Source organism: Myotis daubentonii, chromosome 2, assembly GCF_963259705.1.
Source record: "Myotis daubentonii chromosome 2, mMyoDau2.1, whole genome shotgun sequence".
NCBI classification, from domain to species: Eukaryota; Metazoa; Chordata; class Mammalia; order Chiroptera; family Vespertilionidae; genus Myotis; species Myotis daubentonii.
The window spans coordinates 193,347,380-193,371,118 of NC_081841.1; the positions used below are offsets into that span (position 1 = coordinate 193,347,380).

General features: G+C 43.2%; 1 protein-coding gene across 6 annotated transcripts in view; it reads left to right on the plus strand.

Moving 5' to 3' along the window:
- TMCO3 (transmembrane and coiled-coil domains 3) overlaps nt 1-23,384 on the plus strand; it is a 49,190-nt gene extending 25,806 nt beyond the window's left edge. For 4 of the 6 annotated variants that reach the window (XM_059685183.1, XM_059685182.1, XM_059685186.1 and 1 more), the window contains 6 exons: nt 446-566; nt 9,550-9,745; nt 15,838-15,988; nt 19,700-19,779; nt 20,675-20,824; nt 22,584-23,384. In XM_059685183.1, coding sequence (XP_059541166.1) covers nt 446-566; nt 9,550-9,745; nt 15,838-15,988; nt 19,700-19,779; nt 20,675-20,824; nt 22,584-22,697 — 812 coding nt within the window. In that variant the 3' untranslated portion in view covers nt 22,698-23,384. The remainder of the gene's footprint in view (nt 1-445; nt 567-9,549; nt 9,746-15,837; nt 15,989-19,699; nt 19,780-20,674; nt 20,825-22,583) is intronic. The other 2 variants (XM_059685185.1, XM_059685187.1) reach the window with 2 other exon arrangements.
- The last annotated feature ends 355 nt before the right edge of the window (nt 23,385-23,739 follow it).

A 23,739-nucleotide genomic window follows, 5' to 3' on the forward strand; every position in this document is an offset into this window, starting at 1 on the left:
AGGAAAGTGACCCATGCCGCTAGGCTCTGCTCAGCAGATATGACCAGAAAGGGATGGGGCCAGGTCTCTCTTGAATAGCTTAGGGAAGAAATAAAGCTTGATGATGGAGACTGCTGCTGTGCGTGTTTCTGGGACACAGTGAAGTTGGTATGATTATCCAGGCCTATCATATTTTTTGCCATGCCATCTTGTCAAAATGCCATTTTTCTTTAATTTTATAATTAACCAGTAACTAGTGGAAATATTTGGGAGAGTTTCTTTACAAAAATTTTTAAATCTTTAAAATGTTACAGTGTTTGCTCTCAAAGAAATTTTAAAGTTTGTATTCTCATTTAAAGGATCAACATTATTTTAATTATTTGGGGACTATGCATGATGACTTTATTTTGACTTGGGACAATTTAAAATACTGAAAATATTTGATTTAATATTTTGTTTTCTTAAGCAGGTGACCTTGACTATAGTGCTGTGTTGCTTGGCATGCTGGTGATGCAGGATGTACAGCTGGGGTTATTCATAGCTGTCATGCCAACTCTTATCCAAGCAGGAGCCAGTACATACTCTAGGTACATTTCTATATTATTTTATTTCATGGTTTGTTTTTCTGGTTTCAGATCATTTGTTTATAAAAATACTATTTGATACCTTTTTCCAAAGATATGTTCAGAGCTTGTATAGCATTGTATAGCACAGGCTCAGGAGTAACACTGCCTAGACTCACACTCTAGCTCTGTGGACATTGGTTGGGCAAGTTATTTAACCTCACTCTTCCTCAGGTTTCTCATCTGTAAAGTGGGGATAATATCAATACTCACTTTATGGAATAGTTAGGATTAAAAGAGTTAAGATATAAAATGCCTGGAACATAGTGGGGTGTGTGTGTGTTAGCGTGCGCGCGCGCCCACACTATCATTAGTGACTGTCATTGTCATCTTCATTACCATTTTCCCTGATCCTTTTCCCTAGTCTTATAATAAAATAATACCAGAACTCAAACTGTACTTGCTTAGGTTCATATTGCTGGGAAAAATAAATTCACTCAAAAAGCTGTAGGTTGGGTTGCATATATAATATATTACAAGAATACCCGCCAGAAAATAAATACACTTACAAAATATAGGGTGCCCTGTACAATTTAAAGGTACATTGCATGTAGGTTAGGATTATAAACTTGAATTTGTTTAAGCAAATATACTATATGCATATAAATATTGTGCTTTAAATATTTCCAGAGAATACTTTTTTTTTTTACCTCTTACAGTAATAATACTATTGGTCAAATTTAGTAGACTTTGAAATTCCTTTTGGAACCACTTTGAAATGCTAAAATCTTTCTCATTTACTTTATTTCTTCTGTATGACTTCATCTAAACCTAATCACTTCCCAAAGGCCCACCTCCAAGTACTGTCACATTGGGGTTCAAAATATGAATTTGGAGGGACACAAATATGCAGTCCATACACTTTTTGGGTTTATCATATTTGGTGTTCGCTGAGCTGCTTGAATCTGTAGATGTATGTCTCTTGTATGTATGTAATTTAGGAATTTCAGCCATTATTTCCTCATGTAATTTTTCAGTTCCAGTTGCTTTCTCCTTCTGGGACCCCAGTGATTTGTTTGTTTTTGTCCCACAGTCCTCTGAGACTTTTCCTTTTTTTCTCCAGTTTATTTTCTTTCTGTTCCAACTGAGTAAATGCTTTTATATATATACTAGAGGCCCAATGCACGAGATTCGTGCAAGAGTAGGCCTTCCTTCCCTCCGCTGCCGGCACCGGCTTCCCTCTGCCACCCAAGCTATCCTCACAACCCCAGCTTCGTCCGGAAGGTTATCAGAAGGACATCCAGTCTAATTAGCATATTACGCTTTTATTATTACAGATATATATATATATATATATATATATATATATATATATATATATATATATATATAATTGGTTTTAGAGAAGAAGGGAGAGGGAGGGAGAGATAGAAACATCAATGATGAGAGAGAATCATTGATTGGCTGCCTCCTGCACATCCCCTACTAGGGATCGAGCCTGCAACCCAAGCATGTGCCCTTGACCGGAATCAAACCTGGGACCTTTCAGTCCGCAGGCTGACACTCCATCCACTGAGCCAAACCAGCTAGGGCTGAGTAAATGCTTTTGATCTGTCCTCAAGTTCACGGATTCTGTCCTCTGTCATCTCTACTCTACTATTTAGCTTATCTAACATTTGGCTCTTCTTTTTATAACTTCTATTTCTTTTCTGAGATTTTTCTTTTCTTTTTTTCATTTATTTCAAGAGAATTTTTGAGTGCTGTTGAGTTAATTTTAAGCTGCTTTAAACTCTGTCAGATATTTCTAACAATGATTCATCTCTATGTTGGAACCCTTTTATTGTCTTTTCTCATTCAAGTTGTGGTTTTTCCTTGATTGTTGTGGGGATAAGTGATTTTCAGTTGTATCCTGGACATTTAGTATGAGTATCTAGATCCTATTCATCATATTTTTTAAAATAAGCAGTCCCCCAGTGAGGTGTGTGTGACATTGTGTGTGTGTGTGTTCATCGCCCTGCTAGGTTCCACCCAAGCGAAGCCCTGGCTGACAAACCTACCTCATTGCAAGTGGGTCGGGTAGAAGTATTTTGTATTTTTTAGTATTTACCTTTGCCAGATATTATATTAAGTTTCAGCAATCCCAGAATGATTAAGATCTCTTCTCTGCTCTCCGATAACTCAGCTATGTTAAAAATGAATGCCTTTTTAACTGAGATTTCCAGAGATCAAGGCTCATGTCCTGGAGCAAAGCCTCCCTAGAGTTCTAGCTCAGCCATTTGCTAGCTTTGGCAACTTACCAAACCTCTCTGGGCTTCAGCTTTTCTCACCTATAAAATGGGGACAGTATGGAAATAGGACTTATCCCATGCACTGTAAGGCAGGGGTCCTCAAACTACGGCCCGCGGGCCACATGCAAATACAAATACTGTATTTGTTCCCGTTTCGTGTTTTTACTTCAAAATAAGATATGTGCAGTGTGCATAGGAATTTGTTCATAGTTTTTTTTTTAAACTCTAGTCCGGCCCTCCTACGGTCTGAGGGACCGTGAACTGGCCCCCTGTTTAAAAAGTTTGAGGACCCCTGTGTAAGGGTTGCAGGAGAGGATCCCATAAAGCAGTTAGACTAGTCGCTGGTATATGTAACTATTTAGGTCGGTTATTGAGGTCATTTTCCCTTGAAGACATTATGCTAAGGGAAAGAAGCCAGTCACAAAAGGCCATATATTGTATGATTCCATTGTTATGAAACATCCAGAATAGGTAAATCCACAGGGACAGAAAGGAGATCAGGTGTTGCCAAGCACAGAGGAAGAAGGAATGGAGAGTGAGTGGGAGTGGATACAGGGTTTCTTTTTGAGGTGGAAATATATTCTAAAATTGATTGTGGTGGTGGTTGCAATTCACTTTATGAATATACTAGAAAACCATTGAATTGTACACTTTAAATGGGTAAATTGTATGGGATGAGAATAATATCTCAAAACTATTGAAATTATATGCAATATTTTCTGAACTACATAAAGAAAAATGCATGGAGAGGCCATAAATATATGTATATATGAATAACAAGTATATAACAAGGTATTAATGAGTAATAGATTATGATACTTTTATTGTCTATTATACATACACTAGGGGCCCGGTGCATGAAATTCGTGCACTGGGTGTGTGTGTGGGGGGGGGGGGGAGTGTCCCTCAGCCCAGCCTGCCCCCTCTCACATACTGGGAGCCCTCAGGCGTTGACCCCCATCACCCTCCAATCACAGGATCGGCCCCTTGCCCAGGCCTGATGCCTCTGGCCTAGGCGTCCAGCCCGGGCAGCGGGGACCTGCAGTGGCAGCAGCGGGGGGGGGGGGGGGGACGATCACGTGGGCTCCACCCCTGCCCCTGCAGGATGCCTCTGGCTGAGGCGTCCGGCCCTGGCAGCGGGGACCCACAGCTGCAGCGGCCCCGCGATCGTGGGCTTCGCTTTAGGCCCAGGCAAGGGACCCCTAGCTCCCGGGACTGCCAGCTTCGACCTTGCCCAGCTCCCATCGCTGGCTCCACCCCTACTTCCTGCTATCACTGGCCAGGGCGGCAAAGGCGCCTGATTCTCTGATCATGGCTGGGGGGCAGGGCAAAGGCGGCCCCAGGGCCGCCTTTGCCCTGCCCCCCAGCTCTTAGCTCCCCCCTGGGTTTCTGATCACTGTCAGTGGCAGGGGGCTTCTTCCTGCTTTCCCTTTCGCCTCCCTGCATTGTGCCTACATATGCAAATTAACTGCCATCTTGTTGGCAGTTAACTGCCAATCATAGTTGGCAGTTAATTTGCATATAGCCCTGATTAGTCAATGAAAAGGGTATCGTCGTATGCCAATTACCATTTTTCTCTTTTATTAGATAGGATTTTTATATAATTTGGGAAAAACCTCTTTTCCAATTTTGATAACCAGAGAAAATTTATAGTAAACAAATTAAATAAAACAAGTTTTAATGTTAATATAAACTTTGCCTCTTTAGGAGGCTTTATTCAAAATTAACCTTTTTGTAATCCTTATCCAAGGAAATGTTCATTGATTTTTAGAGAGAGAGGGAGAGAGAGAGAAACATCAATGTAAGAGAGGAACATTGATCAATTGCCTCCGATATACGACCAGCCAGTATTGAACCCAAAACCTAGGTCTGTGCCCTGTCTGGGAATTGAACATGCTACCTTTTGTGTATGAGACAATACTCCAAGCACCTGAGCCACCCAGCCAGAGCTAGAATTAATCTTGAGCTTTCCTAAAGGGAAGAATTAACTTCTTTACCCCAAATATTTCACGGGTAATGAGCAGAGCACAGAGACTATGATAAAGAATACTTTCTAAAAATAAAGTGATTTGAATTATTAGAATTAAAATCTTGCAAACCCATGGAAGTTCTAGAAGAAAGTATGGATGAATTTGTAATATTGAAGATGGGAGGGCCTTTCTGCTTCAAGCAGAACACAAATTCTAGAAGCCATAAAGGACAAGAAAAGTGATAAGTATTACTGCATTAAAGTTGTTTAAATACACAAATATACATGTAAACACCCACACACATACACATATGTATACACGCATATGTACATGTACATGTACTCGTTTGGTAAGCAGGCCAAAGACAAATGGGACAAATGGGAAAAATATGTTTGTACACATATTAAAGACAGGGGGTTAAGTTTCTTATTTTATCAAAATCTACAATTAATAAATTAATTATTTAATAAATTAATAAATTTTTGAATCCCAATTTAAAAAATAGGTGAGTAATATAAGCAGCTCATGTAGAAATGAGTTAATGGAAGATGCTCCCTTCACACAAGGGAAAAGTAATGGCTCTTTTACCTGTCAGACTGCAAGCCTTTATTATTTTTTTAAAATACATTTTATTGATTTTTTACAGAGAGGAAGGGAGAGGGATAGAGAATTAGGAACATTGATGAGAGAGAAACATCGATCAGCTGCCTCTTGCACACCCCCCACTGGCGATGTGCCTGCAACCAAGGTACATGCCCTTGACTGGAATCGAACCTGGGACCCTTCAGTCCGCAGGCCAACGCGCTATCCACTGAGCCAAACCGGTTAGGGCAAGACTGCAAACCTTTATTTTTCTTATTTTTATTTTTTTAAAATATATTTTATTGATTTTTTACAGAGAGGAAGGGAGAGACATAGAGAGTTAGCAACATCGATGAGAGAGAAACATCGATCAGCTGCCTCCTGCACATCTCCTACTGGGGATGTGCCAGCAACCAAGGTACATGCCCTTGACCGGAATCGAACCTGGGTTTCGGCAAGACTGCAAACCTTTAGAAGTGCGATGATGTCCAGGGTTGCAGAACGGCACTCTGGGGTCTTGGTTGGGGGTGGGAATTGGAGCAGCCTTCCTGGCAGCTCATTTGGCAATGTCTGTCAAGTGTAGACTGTTGCACATGAATATGCTCCCAGAAGCTCATCATTCAGCATATCCAGAACCTAGAACAGCCCCGGTGTCTGGCTGAGAAAAAGATGACATAGACACATGATGGAATGCTGACTCGGCTGTTGAAATGAGTTTATGCTTGTGCTGGCATAGAAACTTTGCCAAAACCTGATTAACAGAGAAATAGAGATGCAGAATAGTACCTTTCTGAGCTGTTTGACTATTTTATCCTCACCATCATGCATTTAATAGACAGTTGGGAGGTAGATCTGGATGCAGGCTCTGGACATGGTGATTGCAGAACCTGTGCAGCAACTAGGAGCACAGGCCCTGGCGCCAGACACCTGGCACGCGACCTGAAGTGATGGCTTGCCCTTTGCCTCCACTTTCTTCTCAGTTAGATGGGGATGGTGACAGTGCTGGTCTGGTTGTGGCTGCAATCTCTTAAGTGGCTGCAATCTCTTTATCAGCTAAATAAACTGGCCTGAGACTAGAACACTTAAAACATGCCATACACAGGGGAGGATGGCCGCTCTCAGGGAGTTGCCATGATGTCTGGGGAAGATATTGAATGAATGATAAGTAAGTGAATGGTCAACAAGAAAATGCCTAGTGGAGGCTAGTGCTATGCAAAGAATTATAATGGGGTGATGAGTCCGCAAACAACGGATGACCACTTCAGATTGGGAAGGCATCTGAGCAGTTGACTTTGAGGCTGAACTCTGAAGGACACAGCTGAGCCAGTCGGCGAGGAGAACCTGGGATGGGGTGGGGTGCACTGGCCCCACAGCTGGGGAGTGTATGGCCTGTCAAGAAGCAAAGGCTGGCCCTGGCTGTTTTGCTCAGTGGATAGACTGTCGGCCTGCAGACTGAAGGGTCCTAGGTTCGATTCTGGTCAAGGGCACATGCCCAGGTTGCAGGCTCGATCCCCAGTGGGGGGCGTGCAGGAGGCAGCCAAGCAATGATTCTCTTTCATCATTGATGTTTCTCTCTCTCTTTCCCTCTCCCTTTCTCTCTGAAATCAATAAGATAATAATAATAATGACTTCCCAAAAAAAGAAGGTCATACCACATGTGACGTCTTGATAAAGTAACAATTGGTGCAATAACTGCGGCTATACAGGCATTGAAAAAAAAGAAGAAGAAGTAGTAGAGGCCGGTGTAAGCTGCTCTGCAGGTGAGGGTCAGTGGAAGGTGCTGCTGGGTGAAGGAGTCTGGGCTCATCTCAATGTCACAGGAGCTTTGGACATCTGACTGATGTTCCCAGCATGCTATTTAGGCCTCTGTGGAGCATGAACGAGATAAGTTAGGAGGTTATCATCACAGTTTTGCAGGGATATGATCACTGATGTAATGTGGGAGACTGGTCAGGAATTTGAGGTAGACTCAACCTACTTTATTCTGTCCCAGTGAGCACATTTCTATTCCTGCCTGGGCTGCAGACCCTGATTTCTCACACTGGCTCCCCCACTTTAAAGATTTGAAGTCATTCACAGTGACTTTGCTTCTCTGCTGCAATCCCAGCTCTGTTCCGATTCCCCTAAGTAATCATGTGCAACTTGAGATTTGTGTCCCGTGCTGCTATTTTAAGCCTGACTGCTGTAATGAATTCTCTCTTAGTACAGTAGTCCCTGCTTATCTGTGGGGATACGTTTCAAGACCCTCAGTGGATACCAAAAAACACAGATAGTACTGAACCCTGTGTATGCTGTATTTTTTCCTATGTATACATATCTATTTACTTAAAGGAAGTACTTTACAACTTCTATTTGGCATATCTGAATTGCCAGCATCACTATTCTTGCACTTTGGAGTCATGATTAGGTAAAATAAGGGTTATTTGAACACAAGGACTATAATACCCCAACAGCTGATCTGATCACCAAGACAGCTATTACGAGACTAACAGGCAAGTAACATATACAGCCTGGAGACACTGGACAAAGATGATTCACATACCATGCAGGACAGAGCAGGACGGTGGGAGATTTCATAATGTTACTCAGAACCGTGCACATAAACTTATCAATTGTGTTGTTATTGTGTATTTTGGAATTTTCCATGTAATATTTTCAGGCCATGGTTGATGGTGGATAACTGAAACCAATAAATGAAACCACAAAAAGGGGGAACTACCAACATAAGATTTGTATTCTTCCATTGAGACCTTCTAAACCAGAACTTTGGACTGAATGGTTTCTTAAATATGGTGGAGAGCTAAGTTTAAGAAAATATGAGCCCTAGCTCAGTTAGCTATCATCCTGATATGCCAAGATGTTGGGTTCCATCCCTGGTCAGGGCACATAAAAGAATCAACCAATGAATGCATAAATAACTGGAACAACAAATTGATGTTTCTCTCTTTTTCTCTCTATCTCTCTTCCCCTCCTCTCTGAAATCAATAAATAAAAATAAAATATTAAAAAACCAAAACATGTATATTATTGTAAATGCTACAAATTCAAGGTGTCCCAACACATGTATACACACTTTGACAGCTGATAACTCAATGGATGTTTCTTTCTTTTCAGCCAGACTAAGCTGAAAAACAAAGGAAATTCATCCTAAAATGCTACTGGAAGTTTGAAAATGCAGTTGAAGTACAGACACTGTCTTTATAATTATTCAAAGTGTGTGTACATTTTTTATGGGGATATAGGCTGTCCCCCCCCCCAAAAAAAACATACACACTTTAACAGCTGATAACTCACTTAATTTTCACTCCTTTTCAGATCTAACACATTTGAAATAATGGATAAAGCCAGACTAAGCTTTGAACAAAGAAAATTTATCCACTAGACATTTTTACATAAAAGAAACTTTATGCTAAAAAAAATGGCAACAGTTGATAAATTGAGGGCACACAAATACCAAACACAATGATTCTTAATGTTTGTGACTCCACATTATCAGCAGTGCCTGAAACAGAAACAGTCATCAGTTTGAAAACAGGTGTTGACAAAAAAAATTATTCATTTCTGTAGATCACATTAAATTTTGAAAATGAATTGTTTGTTAATAAATACTGATTTTATAATCATTCAAAGTGTGCAGACATTTTTGGGGACATCCTATATATAATAGTGCCTTTTTTGTGAGCTTAGTACAGAATCCTTTTCTTTATGACTAAGTAATAGACATAAAATTCAGATTTCTAAATTGAGATAAGAGAATATTTTGTGAAAGTCACTGGAATTCTTTAGTTATACTTCTAATGTGAGCCTGCAGTGTAATATTACAGGGTGACTATCACCTTATGAAGAATTTCAAATGGGGGTTATTATCTGAGAAGGAATTTTATTATCACTGATATATACAAGCTGTCAGTTAAGGATCGTTACATCCTACAAATCGCATTTGCTTCAAAGAATTGATTGCAAAGTAATCCAGCTTCTTTATTGATTCAAATAAAAATTTCTGAGATTAATATGATAGTTTTTATTTTAATATTTGGAAATAAAAATGAATGTGATTTGGGTCATTTATTTTACATGTTAGAAAATAGTGGAAGATCATTTTATTGGGTTTTAGAGAAATATATTTAGAGGTGAAATAACATGTCTTTTTTTTTTTTCCTTTCCTAGCATTGTCATGGAAATACTGCGAATACTGGTTTTGATTGGTCAGATTCTTTTTTCGCTGGCTGCTGTTTTTCTGTTATGTCTTGTTATAAAGACTTACCTTATAGGACCATATTATCGAAAGCTACATATGGAAAGTAAAGGGAACAAAGAAATCCTTATCTTAGGAATCTCAGCTTTCATCTTTTTAATGTTAACGGTAATTCTCATAATATTTTTTATTTATGTAATTTGATTTATATAATCTGTTCACTGAAAGCTTGTGATCAGTTTCTTATCTTTTTATTTTAATAGTTAAAATATTAAACACTTATTAGTATTTTTTATTTTATACACAGTTATGCTACCCATCAATATTAATGAGTTAAATCTATTTAACTGTTTTAACTCATATTCTTAAGCATTTTGCTAAAAACGTATTTGTGGAGTGCTGCATTAAAAAACAAATCTAACCCTAGCCGGGTGGTTCAGTTAGTTGGAGCATCATCCTGTATACAAAAAAACACACACACAAAATCTAGCGCTGGTTGGTGTCCTCAGTGGTTAGAGCATCAGCCCATGAACCATAGAGTTTCGGGTTTGATTCCCGGCCCCAGTTGGCGTGTGTGCAGGAAGCAACCAATCTCTCTCTCTCTCTCTCTCTCTCTCTCTCCCTCCCCCTCCCTCCCTCCCTCTCTCCCTCCCTCCCTCCCTCCCTCCCTTTCACTCTCTCAGAAAAATCAATATAAACAGTATCTTCAGGTGAGGAATAACAAAAAGCAAACCTGTGAGAATGAAAAGCCACCAGTGCCAAACCATCTTACTCTGTCTTAAACTTTGAAACAGCTTTGTACCTGACAAAAGATTAACAATTTAAAAACAAATTTTAGTTCTGTTCCATAATGACAAGGTAGTCAACAGAACTTCTTTTGCCATAAATGTGCAACATTAAAAAAAAAAAAGGTGTGTTTTGGAGGCAGCCTTCTCCTTATTTAAAGGACGGGAGTCTCATGAGAATGGGGGCAATGCTGGGAGACCCCCTCCTAAGTGGTTTCAGTACGAATGGCATCACTAGACTACCAGCATTTGCTCTCCTTGGCCTGTATCCCAGAGAAATGAAGACTAGGTTCACACGGAAACTTACACACTAATGTTTACAGCAGCTGCCCAGGTGTTCTTCAGCAGGTGAATGTTTCCACCAGCTATGGTCGCTATGGTCCACCCACACCAAGGAAGACCACCCGGTTTTAAAACTATTGGTACATGATTTACCAGAGAATTGTGTTGAATGAGAAAAGCCAGCCCCAAGGGTTGCATATTGTATGATTCCATTTGTGTGAGATTTATGAAGACAAAATTTCAGAATGGAGGGAAGATTGCTGGCCAGGTATTAAGGAGGGGGTGGGGGTGGGAAGGATCCCCATGGGGACAGAATGTTCTACCTCTCTTCATTGTGACACATCAGTTTCCTGGCTGTGACCTACTGCTATGATTTGTTAAGATGTTGCCATTGGGGAAACTGTACTTGGAATCTATGATTATCTCAAAATAAAAAGTTTAATTTTAAAAAGGAAATTGGCAAAAGTTACTTCCTTACATATGATTTAATTGCCTGCTAGTATTTCATAATCTTGGGAGAAGACTATGATTTGCTTCTGCTCAAAGCTGCTCAAGTATGTGACTTATGTAATTATTTTACATTGCTTTATCCATTCCGGAGTATTTTTCTCTTTGAAAATAGCATTCAGCACATTTGTCTTATCTGGATGACTTCCTTGCTGTTTCCCCAGTTATTGGTTCTTAGTTTTTTTTTTCTTCATTTGACTATAATTACTGAGCACCTGCTATAGTTCCCAGGTATGGTGTTAGGTGTTGGGCATTTTGCATATTGGGTATTCTTATAATTCCTCTGTCAGACTCCTCATTTATTGCTGTGTGATATTCCATCACATATTTCACAATTCATCCTTTCTGTTGTTAGCTACTAGGGTTTGTTTCCATTTAGGGCCGTTATGAATAAAGCTGCTGTATATTCTCATATGTGTCTTTTGTTGGACATATGATGTCACATCTGATGAATATACGTCTAGGAGTGGAGTCGCTGGGTTGTAGGGTATACATGTGTTTAACTTTAGTAATTTCCCATGCTAGTTTTCCCCAAGTAGTTATACTGGTTTATACCCTTACCAGGGTTGTGCTAGGGTTCAGTTTCTTCGTATCCTCACCAACACTTGTGTTTTCTGTCAGTCTTTGTAATTTTAACCATTCTTCTAGGTGGTAGTATCTCATCTGGGTTTTGATTTTCATTTCCTTGATGACTGATGGTGCTTTGATTCCCATATGCGCTTTAGCCAGGTGGATATCCTCCTTGGAGATGTGCCTGGTAGAGTCTTAAGGTTATTATTCTGTTGGGTTGGTTATTTTCTTACTCATTTGTAGGAGTTTTTTATATGTTCTGCCAAAATTTTGACAAATTTCTTATTTACTGATTTAAAGTGTACAATTCAGTGGTTTTCAGCATATTCACAATGCTGTGCAACCATCACCACTACCCAATTTCTTTCACCCCAAAAGAAACCCTTTACCTCACAATTCTGTCTGTTCCCCACCCCCTCATCACCACTAATGTACTTTCTGTTCCTACGATTTGCCTCTTCTGGACATCTTACATAAATGGGATCATATAATATGTGGCCTTTTCTATGTGGCTTATTTTACTTTGCATGTTTCAAAGGTTCATCCATGCTGTAGCATGTTTTAGTACTTTGTTTCATTTTATGGCTGAATAATATTCTATGTCAGATATATTTTTCCTAAGATTTCCTAGTTTACTAGGGGCCCGGTGCACGAAATTCGTGCACTGGGTGTGTGTGGGGGGGAGTGTCCCTCAGCCCAGCCTGCCCCCTCTCACATACTGGGAGCCCTCAGGCGTTGACCCCCATCACCCTCCAATCGCAGGATCGGCCCCTTGCCCAGGCCTGATGCCTCGGCCAGAGGCATAGACCCCCATCACCCTCCAATCGCAGGATCGGCCCCTTGCCCAGGCCTGACACCTCCGCCAGAGGTGTCAGGCTTGGACAGGGGACCCCCATCTCCCCCTGATCACTGGCTCTGGCCCTCGCTCAGGCCTGAGGCCTCTGGCCCAGGAATCATGCCTGGGCAGGGGACCCCCATCTCCCTCTGATCGCTTGCTCCACCCCCCGCCCAAGCCTGACGCCTCTGACCCAGGCTTCAGGCCTGGGCAAGGGGACCATCATATCCCCCCAATCCCCGGCTCCGCCCCCCACCCAGGCCTGATGCCTTGGCCAGAGGAGTTGACCCTCATCACCCTCCGATCACCAATCACTGGATCGGCCCCTTGACCAGGCCTGAGGCCTCCAGCAGAGGTGTCAGGCCTGGGCAGGGGACCCCCAGCTCCCCGAGGTTGCAGGCTCCGCCCCTGCCCCTGCAGGAAGCCTCTGGCTGAGGGTCCGGCCCGGGCAGCGGGGACCCGCAGCTGCAGCGGCCCCGCGATCGTGGGCTCCGCTTTAGGCCCAGGCAAGGGACCCCTAGCTCCTGGGACTGCCAGCTTCGACCGTGCCCAGCTCCCATCGCTGGCTCCACCCCTACTTCCTGCTTTCACTGGCCAGGGCGGCAAAGGCGCCTGATTCTCTGATCATGGCTGGGGGGCAGGGCAAGGGCGGCCCTGGGGCCGCCTTTGCCCTGCCCCCCAGCTCTTAGCTCCCCCCTGGGTTTCTGATCACTGTCAGTGGCAGGGGGGTTCTTCCTGCTTTCCCTTTCGCCTCCCTGCATTGTGCCTACATATGCAAATTAACTGCCATCTTGTTGGCAGTTAACTGCCAATCTTAGTTGGCGGTTAACTGCCAATCATAGTTGGCAGTTAACTGCCAATCATAGTTGGCAGTTAATTTGCATATAGCCCTGATTAGCCAATGAAAAGGGTATCGTCGTACGCCAATTACCATTTTTCTCTTTTATTAGATAGGATGACTTTCCTTTTCACTTGCTGAATGGCTTTTTTTGTTGGACAGCAGTTCTTAATTTTAATGAAGTCAAGTTATCCGTTTTTTTGTGGTTAGCAATTTTTATATTCTACGTAAAAGACCTTTGCCTAACCGTGGCCAGTTTAGCTCAGTGGTTAGAGCATCAGCCCGTGGACCTGAGGGTTTCAGGTTTGATCCCAGGTCAAGGGCACATACCTCGGTTGCAGGGTCGATCCCCAGCTCCAGTTGGGGCTTGTGTGAGAGGCAACCAACCAATCGATGTGTGTCTCTCACGTCAATGTTTCTCTCTCCCGGCTTTTCTTCCCTTTCTTCCTCCCTCCATTTCTCCCTCTCTCTCTGTCCCTCCCTTCCGCTCTCTAAAAATCAATGGGAAAAAATATCCTTGGGTGAGGATTAAAAAAAAAAGACCTTTGCCTACTCCTGGATCACCAAGATGCTCCCTGTTGCCCTCTGGAAGTGTTACTGCTTTACTTACCTTGTTTAGACCTGTCCATCTGGAGGTGAGTGTAACACATGAAGGAAGGAAGTGGAATTTGTTTTTTCACAGGCTTTTCCCCACACTGTGTGCTGAAAGACCCTCCTCCACTGCTGTGCAGGGTCACCTTGTCAAAACCCAAGAGGCCGTGTGAGTGCTTGTGTGCGTGTGCGTGTGCGTGTTTCTGACCTGCACTCTGCTCCCTTGGCCAGCATACCTGCCCTCACAGCTGGCAGTGTAGCGGCAGCTTCCTTCGCCATCAGGGTTGTCTTGGCTCTACAGGGTGGGCAAAAGGAGGTTTACAGTTGTTCGTATGGAAAATAATATCATTAATAAATAATAACACAAGAATAAACTCTGTATTTTTCGTACTCACAACTGTAAACCTACTTTATTCCCACCCTGTCTTTCCAGTGTCCATGTACATTTTTAGATTCAACTTGTCACTTTTCACACACAACAAGTTCTGTTGTGATTCCAGTGGGCCTGTAGGCCAGTTGAGGGAAAGTGACATTTTCCCTCCTGAGTGTGGCACACACCCTCTGTTTACTGAGGTCCTCATTCGTGTTTCCTAGCAGCATTTTGTAGTGTTTGGTGCGGAAGTTGTGCACTTCTTTTATTTATTCCGAGGTGTTTGATGAGTTTTGATGTTACTGTAAATGGTATTTCTTCAAAAGTTCATTTTTCCCCCTATGTGTCTGTCGCTGCTATCGTTTGTAGTTTTACTGTCTCAAATTAAAAAGGCATCTTTCTAGTTGTTTTGCATCAGTAATGTCACATAAAAAAGTCTGAAACTGTGCATTTAACAGAACTATATCGGTAGAAGCCTAATGATCCATAACTATTCTGTCTGAATCTGGCATTATTGAATCTAGTCATGTCTACATTCGCTGGTGCTTCCCTCTGGTTTCCTGCATCTCCAGGTAATTGCTTATTAGCTGTGTCTGCTTTCTCTAAGCAGTTTGTAGGTGATGGGAATAGTTTTTTATACAAAACATTTTACTAAATTTTTTTATTAATTTGAGAGAGAAAAAAAATGAGAGAAAGAGAAAAGAAACATTGATGTGAGAGAGACACATTGATCAGTTGCCTCCCATATGCGCCCAGACCAGGGATCGAATGTGCAACCTAGGTATGTACCCTGGCTGGGAATCCAACCCAACCTCTGGTGCATGGGATGATGTTCCAACCTACTGAGCCACACTGGCCAGGACTACAATACTTTCATTGTTGTTAATCCTCCTCCATTGATTTTTAGGGAGGGTGGAAAGGAGAGAGAGAAACGTTGCTTTGAGAGACATCATTGGTTGCATCCTACAGGTACCCTGACTAAAGCCAGGGATCGAACCTGTGAGCAAGGTTCGTGCCCTTGACCCGAATCAAACCTGGGACCCTTCAGTCCGAGGGCCAACGCTCTATCCACTGAGCCAAACTGGCTAGGGCTACAATATAGTTTTTAAGCCATAGTCAGGCTCTTCCTTGATTCAAAGTAAAGAAAATGTATCACAAATATTTAAAATAAAGTTTGGAAAATACTTTAATTCAAAAATTTCACAGCTATCTATGTGAATTGTTTCAAATGTTTTAAATTAATTTTTTCCTCCCTGTATGGTTAGTTCAGCTCATATTAGCTTCCTCGTGTCGTCTCTCGGTCATCCCCACAGAGGCTCCACTGGGGATGTCACAGATGTACAGCGAGATTTGATTTTCACAGCTTTATTGTGATGGTCCTGCTAGACCTACAGGCTGTGTTTGGGTGTGAATCCGACTTGGGCAGAAGCCATTGGTAACTGGCGGCACTGTGTGTGTGACGTGTCCTTCCCTCCTCCCCAGGTCACAGAGCTGCTGGATGTCTCCATGGAGCTGGGCTGCTTCCTGGCCGGAGCGCTCATCTCTTCCCAAGGCCACATGGTCACCGAGGAGATTGTGTCTTACATCGAGCCGATTCGCGACTTCCTGGCGATCATTTTCTTTGCCTCCATAGGTAACTTTCTGCTTTACATCGGAATGTTTGGATTGTGTTCGTTAAACGCTTGCAGATTACCTCTGTAATCTCTTTATGTATTTTTATTTGTAGACTAGACAGTGGAAACAGTTCCCATAAAAATTAGAGTCTGAGGAGAAATCTTATTTAAAAAGAGGGAAAGTTTGAACTAAGGGCTGTTAATTTGCTGGCTGGTTGCCATGCCCGTCAATGCTAAGATGCACGTGTAGGAAGGAGTGTAAAGGCTCAGACGTCCTCAGGGAAGACGACTCTCATTTTGACTCCATAGGAAGGGCCCTCCCTGGTGCTCAGCAGGTTAGCAGCTTAACATCAGTGCATCAAAATGGGAAGCTTGGGAGGAAATATTAATTTTTATACAAAAAAGTAAATTGGCAGGGCGCATGCTGCTCTGAAGATTTCCCTGTGTCGGTATTTTAGTGGCCAGTCCTGGAGAGGACCGGCGGTACAGAATCCCAGCCTCTGTGTTGCAGCATTTCTGCTTGGCACCTCCTCGTTCTCGCCCTCTTACGGCCTGGAAAGTCCACACACTTTCCACTGGTCAACAGGTTCTGTGTGATCCCAGCAAGACTTTCAGAACATGGAAAATCAGATTCTAAAATTAAAATGGAAATGTGAAAGGCCCTGAAGAACCAAGACAGTTCTCAAAGGAAACGCAAGGGGAGGGTCACACTTGAAAGAGTTGAAATAAGCCCAGCCAGTGGGCTCAGGGGTTGAGCATCGACCTATGGACCAGTAGGTCAGTTTGATTCCTGGTTGGGGCACATGCCTGGGTTGCGGGCTCGATCCCCTGTGTGGGGTGTGCCGGAGGCAGCCAGTCAATGATTCTCTCTCATCATTGATGTTTCTATCTCTCTTACCCTCTCCCTTCCTCTCTGAAATCAATCCTCCTATATAATAAAAGAGAAACATGTAAATTGACCATCCCTCTGCTACGCTCATCAGCCAATCAGGAGTGAGTATGCAAATTAACCTGACAAAGATGGCAGGTTAATTTGCATACACAGGCACTGGGCGGAGAGCAGAGCAGGAGAGCCAGCGGCTTGGGGGGACGTGGCTCCCTCGGTTGCTCCCCCAAGCCGCCGGGTGGAGAGCAGTGCGGGAGAGCCGGCGGAGAGTGGAGCGGCTTGGGGAACTTGGCTCCCAACCCACCAGACAGAGAGCAGAGAGGGAGAGCTGGCGGCTTGGAGGACTTGACAGAGTGGGAGGCCATGGGACAGAGACAGAGCAGGAAGGGAAAACCAAGAGCGCAGGGAGCATCAGGAATGCTGAGAATCGTAGTTCTGGTGGCAGACGGATCTCCTAGACCAGTGGTTCTCAACCTTCCTAATGCCGCGGCCCCTTAATACAGTTCCTCGTGTTGTGGTGACCCCAATTTCATTGTTACAAATTGAACATAATTAAAGCATAGTGATTAATCACAAAAACAATATATAATTATATATGTGTTTTCCGATGGTCTTAGGCGACCCCTGTGAAACGATAGTTCGACCCCCAAAGTGGTCACGACCCACAGGTTGAGAACTGCTGTCCTAGACACTACAGCAAAGTGAGCCTGGAGCAAGTTATTATTGTGGTGGGGGATGGAGGGAAAGCAAAGGTGAGAGACATAAGTAAAATCAGAGTGTCTAGGAAAAATTAAAGGGAAGATATCCTAAAACTTCCAGGAAATCTCCACCAATGAAGCAAAGAAAAAAAAATGCCTCTATTATTCTGTGAGCAACAAACCAAACTGAGTCGGGGTCTCAGACAATTCACTCATATGATTGCAAAGACAGATAGAAACTCCCTGATTGGAGAGGGCTCCCCTGAGGGCTCCCAGATTGGAGAGGGTGCAGGTCGGGCTGAGGGACCCCCACACCCCCCAAGGCACGAATGTCGTGCACTGGCCTCTAGTATAAATATATTTTTTTAAAAGAAAAAGAAATAAAGAGGTGACATAAGAGCATTCACAAGCAGTGTTAGTAATCGGATGTGTCCCTGAGAAAGCCCCTCTCGACAGATGTTTGCCCCGTCCTCTCTGCCCCTTCTCTCCTCATCTCTCTGCCCCCTCGTGTGTGTCTCTCTGTCTCCCCTCCTCCCCTCATTTTCTCTCCTTGGCCCTCTCTTCTGCCTCTTCCTTCCCCTTCACTCCACTGCTGGAAACACTGCCTCAACATGCTAAGTAAGCTGCCGATTCTGATTCCTTGAACTTCCATTCCTGGTTGATGATTCACTTCTTTTCTGCCAGTTCTTTTTCAGACAAGGTCTAATAAAATTGATTAAATTGTAACCCTATTCTCACCACTATCCAGTCCTGCGTTCCATTCCTAAGAGCTCCCCCCCCCCCCCCACCCCAGGTCACCCTGACTAGTTGTTCCACCCTGTGTCCTGCCTGCTCGGCTTCCTGAATGCTCGCTTATTAAAAAACTAAAACTTCACAAACACGTTATTTAAAACAGACAGATTTGCTCTAATATTTCTCAGATTGGGATTCTTGATTTATTAAGAGCCATGCTTTATAACAATAACCACTGTACTTTTTGCTTTGGTTATTCACACTCAATATATCAAAAGGAATTCAGGTTAATTTCCTTGCCAACTGAGAAACACATGTACAATCAGGTTTTTATCCTCTGACTGCTCAGGGACATAATTTTTTTGTTCCAGGGTTCTAAGCAACAAGTTAACAGCATCTGTTTAAGAAGACACCTTTGCTTTTCTGCATACGTAGCCCTTGATGACATGTAAATGAATGGTGGGGTCCTGTGCTTAGCAAACATTCATCGACCTCCTGCCCCTGCCAGGCCCTGTCAGAACCACAAAGATGATCTGCATCCAGCTGCACCATCCAGCGCCCATGAGCCACATTCGGTTCTGGGTGATAAGAGTGGGGCCTGGGGTCACAGCCACCAGCAAGTGGGAGTGAGGGGTTCAGGCTGAGCTCCTGAGGAGAGGCCTCCTTAGAACATCACAGCGAAGGGCAGTCTTCAGCCCAGAGTGAAGGGGGGCTTTTCGTGCTCAAGTGGGAGAGCGCTGGTCATGTGGTTCTTGGAGGTGCCCTGAGGCAGCTATCACATGTCAGTGCTACCTAGCACCTTGCAGCCCTGAATCCTGGCTCACTTTCCTATCTGTGGGCCTGGTGTGTGTATGCAGTGACCATGAGGACAATTGTTTATAAACACGGGTACCTGCTTTACATGTCATGCTGTGTTCACTCACTGCCCAAATCCACAACTACAGTGAGGAAGCTGAGGCAGAGAGAGGGTAGGAGGCATGCCAGCAACTACCGTTGGTTAGTGGTAGGCCCGGGATTTTAGCCCAGAGCCTGTACTCTTTACCATTGTGCTAGTCCAGGTATACATTTGGTGTTTGTTGCAAGAATGAGTGGCTTTAAGGAGAAAAACTATAACATAGCTTGCTTGCCCTCCTGTCACAGTTATATGTGGCAAAGACATTGTAACATGGACTTAATCTCACTACACTTGGTTAATGTCACTAAGTCCTGGCTCCAGTCAGTTTGGTGTCAGCGTTGCTCTCCGCATAAACAAACAGCACAACAGGATGGTGCTTACAAGAATTCTTCCCTCTATTGAAACACGTCTGAGGAGCTTGCGAGTTAATAGGTTTATCAGTGAGAAGCAGGCGTGTATTTGTTCGGAGATGGGCTGTGTGATCCTGAAAGAATTCCCGTGCCCGTCCTCTTCCTCACAGGCCTCCACGTGTTTCCCACTTTCGTGGTGTACGAGCTCACCATCCTGATGGTCCTCACATTGGCGGTGGTGATCATGAAGGTAACGAGCTCTCAGTCATTCGTGATGGGTCACACCCCGGTTATCTTGGGGTTTACATGTCACACTCGCACGTACTTCCTCCTGGGCCTGAGTGCCTGCCCACAGCGATGCCGAGTCTGTGAGCCGCCGGCAGGGCCACTTACCTGGAACACCCGGTCTGTGAGACGCCCCTCCTCCCCCTCCTGCCACCTCACCGCCTGGGGGAGGTCTGGGTTAGGATACAGGTGGTTTGGATGTGTTTTCCTTGGTTTGTCTCAGAATTGAGTATGTTTAAATCTGGGAGTTAGAAGCTGGAATGGGAGAAAGATAGCTGGAGTTAGATAGCTCTCTGGGCCCTCCAGTGAAGTCAGGAGAATTACTTCACCACTCTCCCTGTCTGTCCTCCAAGAGCACAAATCATTGCATTCCCTGTACTAACTTTTAATGTCCGTACCTGCTCTGTAGCTATCTGGCTTTGTGGATTATAGAAATTGACTTAAAATATTTCCACTGGAAGGAGCCAGAATCCCTGATGATGGTCTAGCTGCCCTACTAGCTCCAGGCTGCTCACCCCTCTGGAGATTGCTTACATGAGAGAAATACATTCTCTCTTATTAAAAATAAAATTTCCATTTGAACGCTGTGTAATATTTAATGCTGTTCATTTAGTTTGGGGCGGGGGTCGGGGGGGAAGGTTTTGTTTTCTGCAAAGGAACCTAAACCCTGGATTTGGCCTTGGTGTTCTGTGTGGTTTTATTTCAGACATTGTGTGTTTTTTGGCGCCTTCAGCATAGAAGCGCCTCTCTGTATGCCCCTCTGTGTGTTGTTCGAGGGCTGCCCGGCGTTTGTGTCCTCTCTGTCCTGGGTGCTTGGCCACCGGGGCTCTGACTAAGCAGTAACACGGGCACTCTCGCAGTTGGTTCTGGCAGCACTGGTCTTGTCTCTCCTCTTGCCGAAAACCAGCCAGTACATCAAGTGGATCGTGGCCGCGGGGTTGGCCCAAGTCAGCGAGTTCTCTTTTGTCCTGGGGAGCAGAGCGCGCAGAGCTGGCATCATTTCTCGGGAGGTGAGTCTCCACCCGCTCCCTGCAAGCGTTCTGGTCGGGCAGGTGCCTCGTCACTGTCCCGTTAGACACTCCTCTTGCTGATGTGTGAGCATCGTGTGTGCGCATGAGTGTGTGTCCACCTTCCATTTGCACTTACATTTTTGCCCATTTTTACTTTTTTAAACTTTATTATTTTCCCTTTTTTAACTGGCTATGAACTAGAATTTGATAAGTATCATCTGACGATCCATGATTGTCACTAAATTTGATAAGAAGGAGGTTTTTTTCTGTGATGGGTGGTGGGGTGTGGCTCTAAAGTGAAAAAAGGACTCCCAACCCCATGGGTAAATATGCCGCACTCTGTGCTTCCTAGTGTTAAAGGTGTAATGTTTAAAACCTGAATATGCTTCCAGGACCAAATAACGGAGTTGAGTATTAGCCCTGAATGAGCTAAGGGCAAACGGATGCTGTAACTATGGAAAGTATTTAATAACTACAAACAGAGCATTACTGTTTCAGTGAAAACAAGATGGACATCAAAGGGAGTTTTGTTGTTGTTGAATGTATAAAATGTTGGGTAATAGTATAGGAATTTGAACTCCCTGCTTTTGAACTGCTAGTTCTCTAAGAAATCACATGTGTGCCGGGCTGGAAAACTGCATACTATGTAGACTGTGGAAATCAGCTGTGTTTGTGTTTCCCAGGGTAGAAACAGTTAACTTCAGGATGTTTTTAAGTCATAGATTTCCAGACACACAAGTTCCTAATAGTAACTTCTATTTAAAATCATTTTTGACTCTATAGCCCTCTTCTGCAATCTGAGTGTCACTCTTTGCCCCTTGTGATGTCTACGTCAGCACAGTTGAACTTCTGGGCCTGAAGGGGTTTGCCCTGCTCTCATTCCCCTCCCTAGGGCAGGGGCCACAGCAAGAGGGCCTCCTGACTGCCCCGCCTTACAGCGTCCCTCCCCAAGTTGTGATGGTGTCAGTAAAGTCCACCCAGCCACGTGACACTGAATATTTGGACCTGCACACCTGCTCCCTATACACGTGGACTGAATGAATATAAAAGCTCTAATTGGGCCGAAACCGGTTTGGCTCAGTGGATAGAGCGTCGGCCTGTGGACTGAAAGGTCCCAGGTTCGATTCCGGTCAAGGGCATGTACCTGGGTTGCGGGCATATCCCCAGTAGGAGATGTGCAGGAGGCAGCTGATCGATGTTTCTCTCTCATCGATGTTTCTAACTCTCTATCTCTCTCCCTTCCTCTCTGTAAAAAATCAATAAAATATATTAAAAAAAAAAAAAGCTCTAATTGGTACATGTGAAATGCTGGCAGGCATTCAAAATTACGTGGTTGTCTCCTTGTATCCATAAGTGTGAGGAAAGTAAGTCCTGCTATTAAAGAGCACTTAAAACCATTGTGGGAGAATGGAATTGATGCATGAGCTCCATCTGAGACCTGCCCTGAGCCTGTGTCCTCACTCCAACTGACCCCCAAGGGGTTGGTCTGACTGCCTGCTGAGCCCAAGGGGTGACTCCAATTGCACAGACTCCAGTGCGTGCACCAGTGATGCATCGACCTGACAAGTTTCCACTGATGGTCTAACCTCAGTCCACCTCACATCCAAATGTTGAGGTACCTGTGTCTGTATAGGGGTGTACCTGAGAGTATATCTGTGGTTTGAGGTGGTCATAGTAACCCTGAGGGAGACACACCCAGACTTACCTGTTACAGGTGCACCTCTTAATCCTGAGATGACGCTCAGTTTTCCTGTTGCAGGTGTACCTCCTGATCCTGAGTGTGACCACACTCAGTCTCTTACTGGCCCCAGTGCTGTGGAGAGCTGCAATTATGAAGTGCGTGCCACGGCCAGACCGGCGGTCAAGTCTCTGAGGCACCAAGATGATAAATAACTTTGCAAAGCAAAACCTGTGTGCAGGGCAGCATGACATTTCAGACAGTTCTGAACTGCACTTTGGGGAACAAAATACACTATTAAGGAGGGGGGTGTCTTATTTGCCCAGCTTTACAATCTATTACTGCCATATTTTAGAACCTTCCAGAGTAATTTATTGCGTTCAATTGATCATGCACAATATAAACATTACGCTGCATTTTATAAGTCGCCTTGACTATTTTGCCTGGATGTGCCTTTTTTTCAGAAATTAATGTTAACTTTCTATTGTTATTTTATCAATTCATGCTATCTTGGTAAAAAAAATTAGAAAGCTTTTTTATTTATTGTACAGCTTTGGTGTTGTAATCTGTTGGTCAGTATTTGTTATTAAAACACTTCTGTGATGTGAAATTTTAGTTCTGGCAATGAGTTTGAAAAGTTACTTTTAATCCTTAAAGCCTATGTTTTCTAAAATGAGATAAATATCTTACAAATGTCTATTTGTTTTTTATTATAACAATTTTAAATAGAACAATTTCATGTCAGTTTTTATTAGGTTATATAATTTTTTAAAAATACTTGGTTTTGGCATTCTTTAATAAAGATCCTTTATGATCAAAATAGAACTAATTGAAACTTACTGAAAATTATTTTAATAAGATTTTTGTGTTTTATTAATCTTTATCAATTTGTTGTTGCTGTGATTTGTATATTACCACACTATTCTCCAAGAGACCAAATTAATGTAGTGCTATTTGCACAGCCTAAGTTTTAACTTTCAATTTTAAAAGTGTATTTTGGTGATTATGTGCCTTATTTTATAAAACCACACAGATGACTATCTGATCCTTTTAAAGATTCCCTAGCTACAGTTTTCCTATAAATATTGGTGTTAAGAGCCTAAATATTTGACCAAAATACTTGGACAGACCTGTTAGGTGGAATTATGTATTGCAGATATAAATTATGGATTGCAGTAATATAAATTAAAACAGTTTAAAATGAAGTAAATTACATCTAGTCTGAAGTCAGTCCATG